We start from the raw sequence: 14,268 nt of genomic DNA on the forward strand, positions 1-14,268 counted from the left end.
AGCGAAACGTCACAGATTACCCATCATGCCTAGCTGTCAGAGCAGAAGAACCCGTATGTGCGCTCACAGAGCATGCGCCCCTTAAGCCCTGCCCCCCCAAGCTCCCACTCTCGGCTCAGTAGAATGAGTGGAGAAAGAAAATAAATCTAGATTTGGCTTTTAGTGCATTTTACAACTTTCAGGACCGAATGATTCTAATAAGGGCTATACAATAGTTCATACTGGGTAGTTTAGTTTTTTAAAAGTATCCGCTGATTTACAGACGTCTCTTTCCCAATGGGGAAAAGTCTTTCTGGGCCCAGTGACGTCACGGACTGATACGGAAATTGTAGTTTGTTTGTAGCCTTTATTTAACCAGGTGAAAGCCCCTTGAGATCAAAATATCTCTTTTTCAAGGGTGACCTGCAGCACATTGAAACAACAGAACAACAATAAGGACGACATACGACATAAATTACAGGGTACAGTTTACAAACTCTATTTTCAGTGACAGGTAGGGTTGGGAACCGAAACTCGGTTCCAGATGAGAACCGATAAGAAAATGCCGGGTATCGGGTACCCATACAAAATACACAATTTCGGTTCTGCTTAACGGTTCCTAAACACGGTAGACCCTGTATTCCACCGGGTCCGTCTGCGGCGGCGGTGGAATACAGGGTAAGGGCGGACTGGCCATCTGTGTGTTCTGGAGAATCACAGAACGGCCGGTCGTCAGCGGGCCGTTGACGGCCGGCACCGCCCTTAATTTTTTTAAACGGCATCATGTAAGCTGCGCCGCAGTGAGGCTCTCCCCGCCCTCCCGTAGACAGTTCACGAGCTCAGTCACTTCATAACACCAAAGATTGATCGCGGTAAACGCTCTGAAGTGAGGCTCCACTACACTAAAAAAGAAAAAGACAAGGCACAGTGTAATGCCTGTTAATAGCTTGCCACAGGCATAGCTCAGTTAAAATAAAGCACAGCTATTGTGCAACACATTTGTATTGCATGTATATTTTTTATTTGTAAAAATGTCAGTTAAAGCTTAAAAGAATAAAGATATTTTTATTATCTAACAGTTTGACCTCTTTCTTTTACAATTTTGGAATTGAAACGGGGAATCGATAAGAACCGGAATCGATAAGCAGAACCGGAATCGATACATTTCAAACGATACCCATCCCTAGTGACAGGTACCATGAGTATCAAACAGCATGTCACCCAGCCGAGTTTTAAAATGATGCAGGGGAACCAAAGTGCTCAGTTTTAAACATTTTTGCAGACTGTTCCAAGTTAGTGGAGCTGCACAACTAAAAGCTTTCTTCCCTAAGACAGTCCTAGCACTTGCGGTAGTACCGCCGTTTGGACACAACGAATGTCTTCATCAGATTCCGGCGCACTTCCTGGGGGCTTGGTTTGGCCTCACAACGCTGTTATGAAAGTTCCTCTGGTATAAAATGGGTGATGTTAGCATAGCAACCGAAGCTAAACTGACTATCTTGACTACTTGTTGTTGCTATCCTATTGTGGCATAAACCGTTTTCTACAGGCACATTATACCGGCGTATTTTTCATTATGATTCTACTTGTGATAGTCGGACAGGACAACCTGTGCAGCCCATGTATTGATTCCATCCGATAACTGCTATAATACAAAACAAAACGTCTGCCTGCTCTCCACAATGATCAATAACAGCGAACGGATGGTCAAAGTAAGGCGCAAATAAACAGAATCCCAAGAAGCCTGGTTAGTGTTGCCTGACTTTATAAAGTGTGTGGTTACGTTCTAGTCACTTTGCTCAGCGCTACTGCTTGTTACAACTTGTATTTGCCGTACTCGCCATAAACTGTTAGCTCAGGTTAATCTTGCCCCCCTCCGACGTATGCGGTTCTTGCTTCAAGACCGACAATTTGTTGGTGCTTGGTAAGCACCGGTTTTTCTTGCTTAGAGCCAGCTCCGCTGCGGTGTGAACAGGAAAACCGGTGCTTATCAGGCTCTAGCTCCGAACCGGCCCTGGAACCGCGTTGGTGTGAAAGGGGAATTACAGCAACATAAATTATATTTGTATAGCCACAAAACAAAAAAATCGAGAAATAAAATTGCACAAAACAACAGTTGTGAAATTGCAGAAAATCAACATTGCAAGCATTCAAAGTTGATTTGATAAGAATGAAAAATCTGATGAAACTTAATCCAAACTGAGGGTCGTTTGCAGATTTCTTCGTGTTGACGTCCTAAATACAGACAATCAGAGCTTGACTCTTATCCAAAATAGAAGCTTAATGCAAAAACATTTCTTAAGGTAAAAACATTACTTAACTCTTTCGTTCTAGTCCTGTCTCTATGTGTCTACCTTGTCATGTAGGGTCCACCCCAGGTACTTCATACATCCGTCATTCAGAAAGTCTTCGGGGTCATTTATCAGCCAAACGCCCAACTCCTCAATACAAGCAGCCCGGATCTCAGGCAGCCGGTCCCGGTAACGGTGCACAAACACACCACGAAACGTAGCGTTCATCATGGAGGATACCTCCTCTTTGTTCTCCCGCAGCTACAACACAAACATGTCAATGAGAATTTCTGGATTGTATTTATTATGAACATCATTTAAACATAAAAAAGGGCAAAGAGCATGTTCTCTTTTTCTTGCAAAAGTGTCTTCAATATGAATACTTTAGTATGATCTCTCCAAGCACTAATTGTATCCTCTCCCATGGAAAAAAACAGCACATTTTTATTATGAGATAGTGTGCGTGCATTTATATCAGTGTTTGTTTGTGTGTGTGTGTGTGTGTCACCTGACTAATGGTGGCCCGCAGCTCCTCCAGTCCGTCAGAGGCTCTGTCAGATGCCCTCTTGCTGTTCTCCTTGTCGTATTGCCGCTGGGTGGTCTGCTGCTGAACAGACACGATCACAGCCACTTCCACCAGCCCAGTCATCAGCTTCATGGCTAACACAGAGAAGCATGCAGGTTGTCAGGGATAGAGAGCACTGACACATCTAAATGTATCGTACGGCCAACAGTGTGGGGGAAACTTCTGAAGCAATTGGAAACAGGACTCAGAGAGACACGAGGAGAGCTGGAGCTTTGATGGCAAACACTGACGGTTTATTTTGAGTAAAAAAATAATTGACAAGACAGGTGGTGTGTCACGAGTTGACACAGCGGTTGCCAAACCAATTCTGAAGAACTCTTTCTGTAGCTCCAGGTTTTAACTAGTTCAGAGTGTAATAATCAACATTCCTCATCAGCGAGACTAAACAATTATGGACCCTGCATCTAACTAGAGCTCTCGTCTATAGGAAAGAATGTGCGCCAGGGAACCTATGTCCCTGAACAGTAAACTACCTCATGGCGGCTTGTGCTCTGTCATAGACTGGCAACAACAATGCGCCCAAGCTGCCCCTCCTTAAGAGAGATAGCAGCAATACCCAAGGCCGTAGAACTATGACGTGGAAAAGGAGACAGTGAGAGGAGAAAATGATGAACTGTGTCAAAGGTTGAATACCTAAGCAAATTATTCCCCAACAAACAGTACTAACCAGCCTGCTCCAAGTGTAAATTAGCTGTTGGACTTTATTTTGTGGTTTTAGTTGAATAGTGGAAATCAATCAAATTAATGGGCTTTCAAAGGCTGAGGTTTAAAAAAACAACGAGAAACATTTACAGGAGGAGTACATTCTGAAAAACAAAATAACTTCTCAAACAACTGAAACAGATGTCAGCTGAATGGAGTACTTTTGTATTATTCCAAGAAAAGCAGGAGGAAAACCCCCTGGTGTCACGGAGCGCACGGAGCGCACGGAGCACACGGAGCATAGATTTCTTCCCTTAGCAGGTGACTTCACCTGTTTCTCAAGATTGCGACACGAGCGAATGCTGCGAACGCAGATCTCCTAGAAATTAAGGGCGCTTTATCCAGTATTACCAAGGATATAAGTGACTTAAATAAGACCCGAAAGGATGACAGCATAACAATTAAAAAACTGCTGGAAACGATCGGAAACATGGAGAGGATAATGAAGGAAAAAGACGAGAAGATTGTCACGCTGGAGAGAAGGATCGAGGAGCTTGAACAACACACCCGAAAAGAGGATGTTATCGTGACCGGATTAAAAATCATAAAACCATATTCCCAGGTAGTGAAAGGAGATTCTGCGCTTTCTACAGACAGAGACGGACATGATTCGGTCGAAACACAGGTGCTCGAGGCACTTAACGATCGTGGCGTGTACCTGAAGTCTGAGGAGATTGAGATCTGCCACACACTTGGGAAGCCGTCGGAAAGTGGATTCCAAAGGGTGATCATAAAACTTGTGAACAGAAAGACAAAAGTTTGTATGATGATAAATGCCAAGAAACTGAAAGGGGCCGGAATCTACATTAACGAATCTACATTAACGAGCACCTCACGAAAAGGAACGTGGATATCGCAAGAACTGCGAGAGACCTGAGGAAGAGGAACAAAATCGAAGCTACCTGGACCAGGGACTGTAAAATATTCATCAAAACAAACGAAGGAAAAGTATCGATTGTGAAGGACAGGGAGGACTTATCTATATTTGAATGAACTCTGAGGATAAGAATATGACTCCTTGGTAAAGTATTGACAAATAATGCAATTACATCTATGCACTATTTTCCCTCACTTCATTCATTAAGCGTGAGTCAAAAGTTACATCGACCACTCGATAATAATCCGTTATATTCAGTTTTGTATTTTGTCCTGAGTGTTAAAATAAATCCTCTGTATTGTATGATCAGTCATGAACTTACCTCCGTGTATGCACCATGGACTCAAATCACCCAGTCCCAGTGACCACAGAGACCAGAGTGAACTCTAAGGATTTAAATCTCTTTGATGAAAATCTAATAAGACATAACTGTTTCGACTCCCACATTGACCCAGACTCTAATTTCTTCAGGAATCTTACCAACAACTGCTGCTACTACAGCGAAACACTTTTTAACTTAGAACTTAAAGCTATTAATGGCTTTTCATTAATACACTTTAATGCCCGTAGCCTTAATGCAAATAGTGACAAAATCAAACTATATCTTCAACTCATAAATAGATCTTTTGACATCATTGCAATCTCAGAGACCTGGCAAACTGACTCAAACACTGTTGACAATTTTTTACCCGATTATATGGCTTTTCATATGAATCGCAAACTCCAAAGAGGTGGAGGGGTTTCACTGTTTGTTAAAAACACACTTTCTGCGAGATTGGTAGAAAGTCTTTCCCTCTGCTGCAACAACCTCCTTGAATCTGTCACCGTAGACATTGAGCTAAAACAGAAAAAACATATACTCGTCTCATGCATGTATAGAAAGCCTGGAAGTAATCTTGAGGAATTTAATGAACAAGTAGAAAAAATGCTCAGACCTCATAGAATTAAAAACCTTTATGTGTGTGGAGATTTCAACGTTAATTTATAAAATACAACTCGCACCAACAGGCGAGACACTTCATGGATATGTTTTCTTCTCTCGGGCTTCTCCCTCTAATAACCAAACCAACCAGGTTAACTAGCACTACTGAAACGTTAATTGATAACATTTGCAATAACGTCCTTGAAACGGAACATCATAGTGGGGCCCTCATCACTGATGTCAGTGATCACCTGCCAATATTCACAATTTGCGGAAAAGAACCTGTAAATAACAAAGAACAAAATACATACATAACTAAGCGGACATTAAATGACAGTTCTCTAAATAAATTAAATATTAACTTAAAAAATGAAAAATGGCAAGAAGTATTTGAGATTAAAGATGTAAACAAATCCTATAATGAGTCTGTAAGGATTTTCATGCAAAACATGAACGACTGTTGTCCATATATTAAAATTAAGATTGGCAACAGGAATAATAATGACTCAAAACCCTGCTTCACTCGTGGACTGAAAAACGCTTGCTGTAAGAAAAATGCACTCTATAGGACGTTTTTGAAAAGTAAAAGCACTGAAGATGAAAGTGGTTATAAATTGTATAAAAACAAATTGACTACAATCCTTAGAAACTGTGAAAAACGATACTTCTCTGAAAAATTAGAAAATGCCATAGGAGATATGAAAACCACTTGGAAGGTAATAAATAGCATAATGAAGAAGAAAATAATTGACAACAGAAATGAATTCAAGAAATTCCAAACCGAAGGAAAACCCCAACGGATGTTGCAAATAGCTTTAATGAGTTCTTTACTGAAATTGGCCCCAACCTGGCGAGTGACATCAGCCCAACTTCATCTAAAGTGGATGATTTTATGAAAAACTGCAACCAACAGAGTATGTTCCTGAACCCAATTACAGAAAATGAACTGCTTGATATTTTTAATACTCAACACAGTAAACAGTCCAAAGATTATTTAGGACTTAGTATGAATATTGTTAAACAAGTTGCACCAAACATTGTAGCCCCCCTAGTAAATATATGCAATAAATCGTTCCAACAAGGTATTTTTCCCAATTAAATGAAAATCGCGAAGGTGATTCCAGTTTTCAAATCTGGTGATAAATCTAGTTTTAATAATTATAGACCCATTTCATTACTACCACAATTCTCAAAAATCCTGGAAAAACTCTTTAACAACCGTCTGGAGTCATTCCTCAGCAAATGTAATATACTATGCCCCAGCCAATATGGATTTCAGAAAAATCACTACTTCTTCAGCAGTAATTGAACTGGTTGAAGAAATTACCAACAACATTGAGAAAAAAATGATTACAGCTGGTATATTCATTGACCTTAAAAAGGCTTTGATACTGTGAACCATACCATACTGCTACACAAATTAGAACATTATGGCATAAGGGGTCAAGCCAAAGAATGGGTCAAGACAGATAAATAGGCTACAATATGTGGACATAGACGAGGCGAAATCAAACAATCTTCCTATAACATGTGGAGTCCCTCAAGGATCAATTAGGTCCAAAACTGTTCCTGATTTATATTAATGACATTATCAACACCTCAGACATGTTAAAATTCATTTTGTTTGCCGATGATACCACCATTCTCTGCTCCCATCATAATCTTGGTTATCTTGTTAAAATTGTTAATGCAGAATTAGAAATACTATGTAACTGGTTTGCAGTTAATAAATTATCCCTTAATGTGGCCAAAACAAATTACATGTTATTCAATACAAAGTCTGAGAGTAGAAATTAGGGGTCGATATTCCGCATTTGACCGATTATCGGTATCGGCCTTTTTTATCAAATTGCCGATAAAACTTTGGCTCTGATGCGGCCGTTTCTCTGGCTGTAGTCACCACTCTGTGTACACGAGCAATGTCCCGCCCACAGCGCTATCTGATAGGCTATTACTGAAGATTTTCCGGGCGGGAGCCACCCAGAGAGGCGGGACCTTCTCAGATTACAGGCAGGTGCGAAAGAACGCAGACACAGACTGAAGCAAGCAGCAGCGCTGAGCGGCAGAGCCATACATGTGTTAAACCGAAGTTCAATAAACATCCCAATCCCCTATGCTGAAGTTGCAAAAACACCACGATCTTATGATCCAATTCTATCAGTTTCCCAGTTACACAGGGACGCGGGAAGTCAGTCAGAGTTGGGGGTGCGTGCAATACACAGAACTCTTTATAACAGTCTATTTCTCCCTTACCTTTATTACTGCTCCGAAATATGGGGAAACACGTACGCAACAAATCTACAAAAAATAATAACATCTAAAAAAAAAGTATTACGAATAGTCTGTGGTGTTGGTAAATATGAACACACAACTCCCATATTTAAAAAACTCAATCTATTCAAATGTGTTGATATAGTTAAGCTTAAAACAGTACTGATTATGCACAACATTTACCATAACAAAATGCCTACTAACATTCAAAAGCAGTTCCAAACCACAGTCAGGAAACACCCAACCAGGCATCCTAACTGGTTGTGTAGCAAGCCCTGTAGAACAACCATCACATCACACAGCTGATCCATAATCGGAGTTAGAACGTGGAATGGACTTCACCCAGACCTCTCAAGTATTACTAGTCATCAACAATTCAAAACTAAAGTAAAAACAATTATATTTGCAGATTACTCCAGCTAACAAGTATTTGATATTCCCAGTATTACTTATATATGCATTCACTTTTTTTCTTGCCCTAACTTTTATTTTATTTATTATTTTTTTTCCAGTTTTCATTAGTTTTCTTTATTTTTTTGTACTCCTTAATTTCTATACGTTTTTGACGAAATAAGTGCCATTATTATATTGATGCTAATGATGATGCACGGGAGGGCTACTCCCCATAAGCTATGCTTCAGCATGTGTGTATGAATTATACGTTTTTGTTTTTTGTATGATTTTAGTAGAATAAATTAAAAAAAATAAAAACTTCAATGCCTACAGGATTACCACCAATCAATAGGTTTAGACTCAAAACTATATTTAAAGTTTTCTTGTGAAGTCAGTTTTGAGTGTGTTTACTTTTCCATTTTCAGGGTATATGCAGGAATCCTGAAGTATACTTTAATACCTTTTAAGACCCTTTCCATACATTTTAGACCTCATCGCCACTTCGAGTTTTAACCGGTTACATTGGCGACACACTTTACCTCACATTACTGTGTTACTGTATGTTCAATAGAGGTGTATTTTTGCTAAATCTTGAGACATTGCCACTGTCTGTACTGGCAGGGCCGATTTTTAGCATAGGCGACATAGGCGGTCGCCTAGGGCGCCAGATCTGGGGGGCGCTGCGCTGGTAGCTCTGGGAGGAGAAATTTTTTTTTGACCGTTGGCGCCCATCCTAATTTTTGGCCTTGATGTAACAACATTCATAATTAAGTAAATGTAACACCCTTTTCACCGCTGTTACACTTTTCATTTGCCCTGTAGGATGGGCGCTGTAAGTAATGAAAGTGGGGGATGTTGGCTTATCAGGCGCCCGCAGCTCACAGCCAAAGTGCGAGCGTGGGAGCGAGAGAGCGAGCGAGGGAGAGAGAGAGCGAGCGAGGGAGAGAGAGGGCGCACCGGTACTGGCGCTGTTGTTATTAGAATCTGGTGCTAGCTGCGCTAACGGATATAAGAAGTAGATGTTTCTACAACCAGGGTGGAGGAGAGCTCTCCGGTCAGACTGAGAGGCTCAGTGAGGTAAAGGACTCTCTGAGTGTTTAGATAGTTAACTTTAGTCTAAGTTATCACAGTGGGTCTCAAACAAATATATGTTTACAAATGATGTAAACACATATTTCCAAGGCACTTTAAAATTATTAGGATAAATAAAAACAGGTTTGAAATCATTCCAATGTATACTATAGGACAGTAAACCAAAAATATTGTTTTAAGTTGAAGAGATATATTTCATATGGGTGTTTTAGAGTTGTACCCCCTAGATCTAGTCTCTAGTAATTGTGTGCTCAAAGTGCACCAGATTGAAGCATTTTACTTTAAAATGTTCAAAACAAATCTTCCCGGGGGGGGCATACCCCCGGACCCCCCTAGAGGATGTGACGTCCACCCCCCAATTCAAACATGTTCATACAATACTGAATACATTTAAAGCCATTTTGACGTATATGACCTATGTCAATAAGTTTCTGTTTTTGTAGTGTATTTGTCTTTAGTAGAGATTTTTCATTTATTCTTTATATATAAAATCTCGCCTAGGGCAGCAAATTGGCTAGAACCGGCCCTGGTACTAGGCCTCAAGAGCCTTTCTTGTGCTGGCAGACACATAGAAACAAATTGGTGGGGCGCACTTCGCACGCACTAAAAAAATTCCACGCGCTCCACGCTCACATTATGCTGGGCCCACGTGCCTTAGCAACGCTGCTATGACTCCATCCTAGGGGAAACACTGCCTATGCAATGATTACATTCAGGCAAACTGTAGAATACAACCTCTTTGGACAATTTATATACTTATTGAAAACAAGCTACAAAATGTAATACCTTGGAAAATGCCATTTAATACTTTGTAATACGTTTTAATAGTCTTCATTTTCGCTAAATTGATTGATCAACTTTTAATACTTTTTAAGACCCCGCAGACACCCTGATTTTATGCACCATTACTATACAGATGTACTTACCGAGCAGGGTGCTGGTGTGTCTGAAGGCTCTGACCTGCGAGTCGGACAGGCCGGTGAGCAGAGCCAGCAGGGAGGGGAACAGGTACTCGTCAAAAATAAGGCTGTTCCTACAGGAGCGCACCAGAACCCGAGTAAACTCACACAGGCTGGCTTTGAAACGCCTCAGCTCAGGGCCTGGAGTACACAGAGGGTAGTTCACTGATTCCTGGAGGAACACAGCAAAAACAAAAAGCGAAAATATCTTACACTTTTCTCATCATAGCTATTTGAGGCAGAGGTTTGCTATAATGACAATTTAGTGGCAAACCGGAGTAATTAACTCATTAATGTGTCCAATTATCAGCATGAGATTTTAATTGGTGTGTTCAATCATACTGTACTCGTCCTTGGGATAACAATATCCTGGGATATAGAGGTTGTTGATTTCTCAGCAAATTGCAGTTGAGACTGGATGAGAAACATTGTGATGAACTAGATTTGAACCCGCAGGTCTGGGAGAATAACCTTTATCTTCTAGTAAGTATTGAAACAAATCTTAATTATCTTACCTCATTAAACTCTTTGGTTAGCGTGCTGATGATCTCAGCGTTCTGCATGCTGTCCAACATCTCTCTGCTCACCACACCTGTACACAAGTATTCCACACAAGAGAGATAAACACATTAACATAGATAAAGGTAGCAATGAAATCATTCTGGTTCTCCTAAAAAATTAAATGGCATGGTATGACTTATTTTCAATTTATTTTACTCTCACAAAATATTGATATATTGCGTTGTCAATGGACAGAGGATTAACACAGCACCTAGACATAGCATCATTACCGCATTGGGAGATCGATAGTTGAGTGCTAATCATTGCCTGAGCTTAAAATTGGAAAGATAATCTCCTGAACTCTGACTCCCACCCCCCCCATCGCGTGGGCTCCCTCTTGACCTCTGACCTTTGCATCCGCAGGACTGAACAATGAAGTTGATGAGCACCAGCAGCCCCGCCTCTCGGCTCTGCTTGTAGCTGTCCAGCCACTCGTCCACCACCGTCTTCAGATTGACAAGGAGAAAGCAGCCAATGAGAACGCTGGGTTTAGATCATAGGGTGGATGAATCATATAACAATATATAATTCAATACAATTATGGATTTCAGCCTCTTCGTGACAATGGCCTCTGTTTTCTCAGTCACATATGTGGGTATGCCCTAAAGTTCTCTCCACTTATATTCGTGCTCATGTTTTTTGGCAACAATGACACCAATACAAATAAATGGACACTACCTAAGAAACTGCTGTAGGGCTTCAAATAACAATTATTTGTATTATTGAATAATCCACAGATTCTTTTTGGTAAATAAAATGTGAGAAATGTGTAAAAAATGTCCATCTGAGTATCTCTAAGTCTAAGATGATTTGTTTAGAGGTCAGTCAAAAACCCAAATATATCAAGTGTAATGTGTGTTTAAAAAAAGATAAAAGCTGGAAATCTACATATTTGAGAGGCGGAAAACAGTGGATTGGAAAATGTATTAGTTGACTACATTTTGCAACTCGAATCTGCTTTGAATACTGTCAGTGTAACATTTAAATAATTCAAAAATATTAATAAAAATATATATAAAAAAGGAAGGAGGGAGGAGAATATTGACAAAAATAACTGAGAAACCTTTCCGTAACAGACTATAATGTTGTGAAATGCAGAGTTGCTGAATGTGTTGTCTTCACCTAGAAATACCATCTGCAGTGTGCTGCCTTTCTACACTGTAGTGACAGACTCTTTTTATTACTGCTTACCACTCTTTTTTGTCTTCCTATTGTTATGTGATCCTTTTTTTGTAGTCTTTAACCAGAAGAGATTGGGACCAGAACAACAAAGGTTGGGATGGACGCATGCTGTCAATCATTGACTACACATCCCAGTGAAAGCACTCCTTCCTCTTTGCGTATCAAAGCTAATTCTGTAGGGTCAGATCAGTCAGCCACTGACAGCAGATGATAATCTCTGTCATTGTTGCTTTAGAGCCTTGTTTCTCTTCTCATTACACATGGCTCCTTCAGCACCTACAGTACATCCCTGCATGTGTTTATCTCTATAACCCCTTCCCCCTTTTGCTCTTCAGCTGAGGGTTTGCTCACCACCATGGCACTCTTTCCAGAGCAGACAGCATCATAGATATCCTTTGCACTGATTCCCCTGTTCCCCTCGTTCTCTCTTGTCACCGGTCTAGGAGAGGCCTGCTTGGATCTCCCTCGGGACTGCTGCTGCAGGGGGGGGGTTGGAGGGGTGGGGATGGAGCTGCTAGTGCTACTGAGGCTGGACCCCCTCAATGCAGCTTTATGCCTGGGTCTCTTGGGTAGCTTTAGATGAAAGAAAAGGGAGGGCAGCTCAGCAGAGGATTTGAGGTGAATTGATGTTGTCAACTGAATTAGTGGTAGCCATGGTAAGATAAGGTACAGGCTTACCACAGCTATTACGACTCTGGATAGGCTTTTTTTAAGAACGGAAAGATAATCGACAATGATGCAATTTAATTAATAACAAATGTATATTTGCCCTTATCTACTCCATTGTAAATAATGCAAACTATAGGTTTGTAAATGAGAGTAAAGTAGTTTGAGAGAGAACAACATCATTTACCTTTGGACCAGTCACTGCCTGTGTTTTCCGCTTTGTGGATGTTAATGTCGCCTCGTAGTCACTGCCAGAATCTGAGAAGTTGCCTATTTCGTCAAGACTAACGGACAAGAAAACAGAATGAATACATTCCTCCAGCATAAACAAATATTGAAGGTTAACACAAATACAAAGCCAGACAGGTATTTAGATACACATGTTGATAATTTGAGCTCAGAAGTTTGTATTTGTACTCCTTACATTACTGTAGCACTCTGCTTCTGTGGCCAACAGTAGAATAACTTAGGAGACTCCCAGTGTACCTCAATATGTTATCATCATTGTATTTACTCCATTTAACTGTGTTCCTTCAAACTACTTTTTCATAGTTTTATTCCAGCACTTTTAACTGGCTATGTGTTAGCTGTTATAGATGCACACATATTGCTGGGGCAGTGAACATGAACTCATATGTCAGGTCTGTGGATATTATCAATGAGGCAATTATAGATGACAAGCTTTATTATTGTATATAGAGCAAAACATAATTGGATATATATATATATACTTGAGTTGTGGCTGTGAAGCAGAAAATGTTGTCTTTGACAACTCTTTATTCAATTATAGCAGATTGTTACTGTGCTGTTCATTTGTGTGCATTTTCTTATTAGAAATATATGTATGCAGGATAAATGATAAATATCCTAAATTAAATATCCAAAACTGATTAAGTTGTACTTAGTCACTAAAGTATTGAGTGGGTTTAAACACATTCAGGTGGCAAAAGGAACCATCTAGGCGTGTCTGTCTTTACCTTTCAAATGAGGAGTCTCCAGCTGCCATTTTCAGTGATTGGTTTAGATCTACAGGTAGGTTGATCTTTGCACTGTTGCAGTGACAGTTACTGTAGGGGAGAAGATACGAAAGTGGTTACAAGACTAGTAAGCTAACTTTACTCCTTACCCAATAGATAACACCTAGCATTGGCTAAGCTAACGATGCCCGTAGCATTAGCTAAGATGACGTTAGCTAGTTAGTTAAAGGACTTGCAACCGCAATTCTAACTAGCTTAAATATATATTTTGTCGACCGACATTAATTACATGAGACAAAAATATACTGGCTAATGAAGGAAATGTCCGATTATTCGTTATGAGTTTCTAACGGACAAGACGCATTAGCCGACGATCCCTTAGCTTCAAAACAGAAAAGGTAAACTTCCAAGACGTGTAGCCAGCTAGCTACTACAGCGACACATACTAATCGAATAATTACTTACTAGTTACGGCGTTTTAAGTAATGATTTTTTAAATAATCGATCAGTTTGTTCCAATCTTTGAGGATTTAGCGTGAATTATTCTGTCCTCAGTAGATTCAAGGGCGCGTAAAAGTATGCAAAGTGTTATCTTTGCTGATTGGCCAACGCCTCCTTAGATCTGAAGGTGATTGGTCCCTACAGAAGGTCCCTGGATGATCATTGGTCACTCAAAACAAGTAATTCTGCTTAGTAGATGGCAACACACCCGGCGGTAACGTAAATGTGACTATCTTCATGAAATTCAACGGACGTCATTACAAACTGAATTAATTTGAAAATGATATAATAAAATCAAACTATATATTT

At 40.2% G+C, this 14,268-nt stretch overlaps 1 protein-coding gene across 4 annotated transcripts in view; it reads right to left on the reverse strand.

Annotated features, from left to right (window-relative positions):
- Positions 1–14,268, reverse strand: part of LOC117541063 (cohesin subunit SA-1) — a 49,758-nt gene that overhangs the window by 35,204 nt on the left and 286 nt on the right. For 3 of the 4 annotated variants that reach the window (XM_034208131.1, XM_034208133.1, XM_034208129.1), the window contains exons 2-9: positions 13,459–13,548; positions 12,669–12,765; positions 12,167–12,388; positions 10,983–11,079; positions 10,588–10,664; positions 10,040–10,244; positions 2,779–2,930; positions 2,334–2,531 (exon numbers count right to left, since the gene is read on the reverse strand). In XM_034208131.1, coding sequence (XP_034064022.1) covers positions 2,334–2,531; positions 2,779–2,930; positions 10,040–10,244; positions 10,588–10,664; positions 10,983–11,079; positions 12,167–12,388; positions 12,669–12,765; positions 13,459–13,487 — 1,077 coding nt within the window. In that variant the 5' untranslated portion in view covers positions 13,488–13,548. Of the gene's footprint in view, positions 1–2,333; positions 2,532–2,778; positions 2,931–10,039; positions 10,245–10,587; positions 10,665–10,982; positions 11,080–12,166; positions 12,389–12,668; positions 12,766–13,458; positions 13,549–13,923; positions 14,024–14,268 lie in introns of those variants that run through there. The other variant, XM_034208130.1, reaches the window with a different exon arrangement.

The sequence above is a fragment of the Gymnodraco acuticeps genome, unplaced genomic scaffold (assembly GCF_902827175.1).
Source record: "Gymnodraco acuticeps unplaced genomic scaffold, fGymAcu1.1, whole genome shotgun sequence".
Classification (NCBI taxonomy): domain Eukaryota; kingdom Metazoa; phylum Chordata; class Actinopteri; order Perciformes; family Bathydraconidae; genus Gymnodraco; species Gymnodraco acuticeps.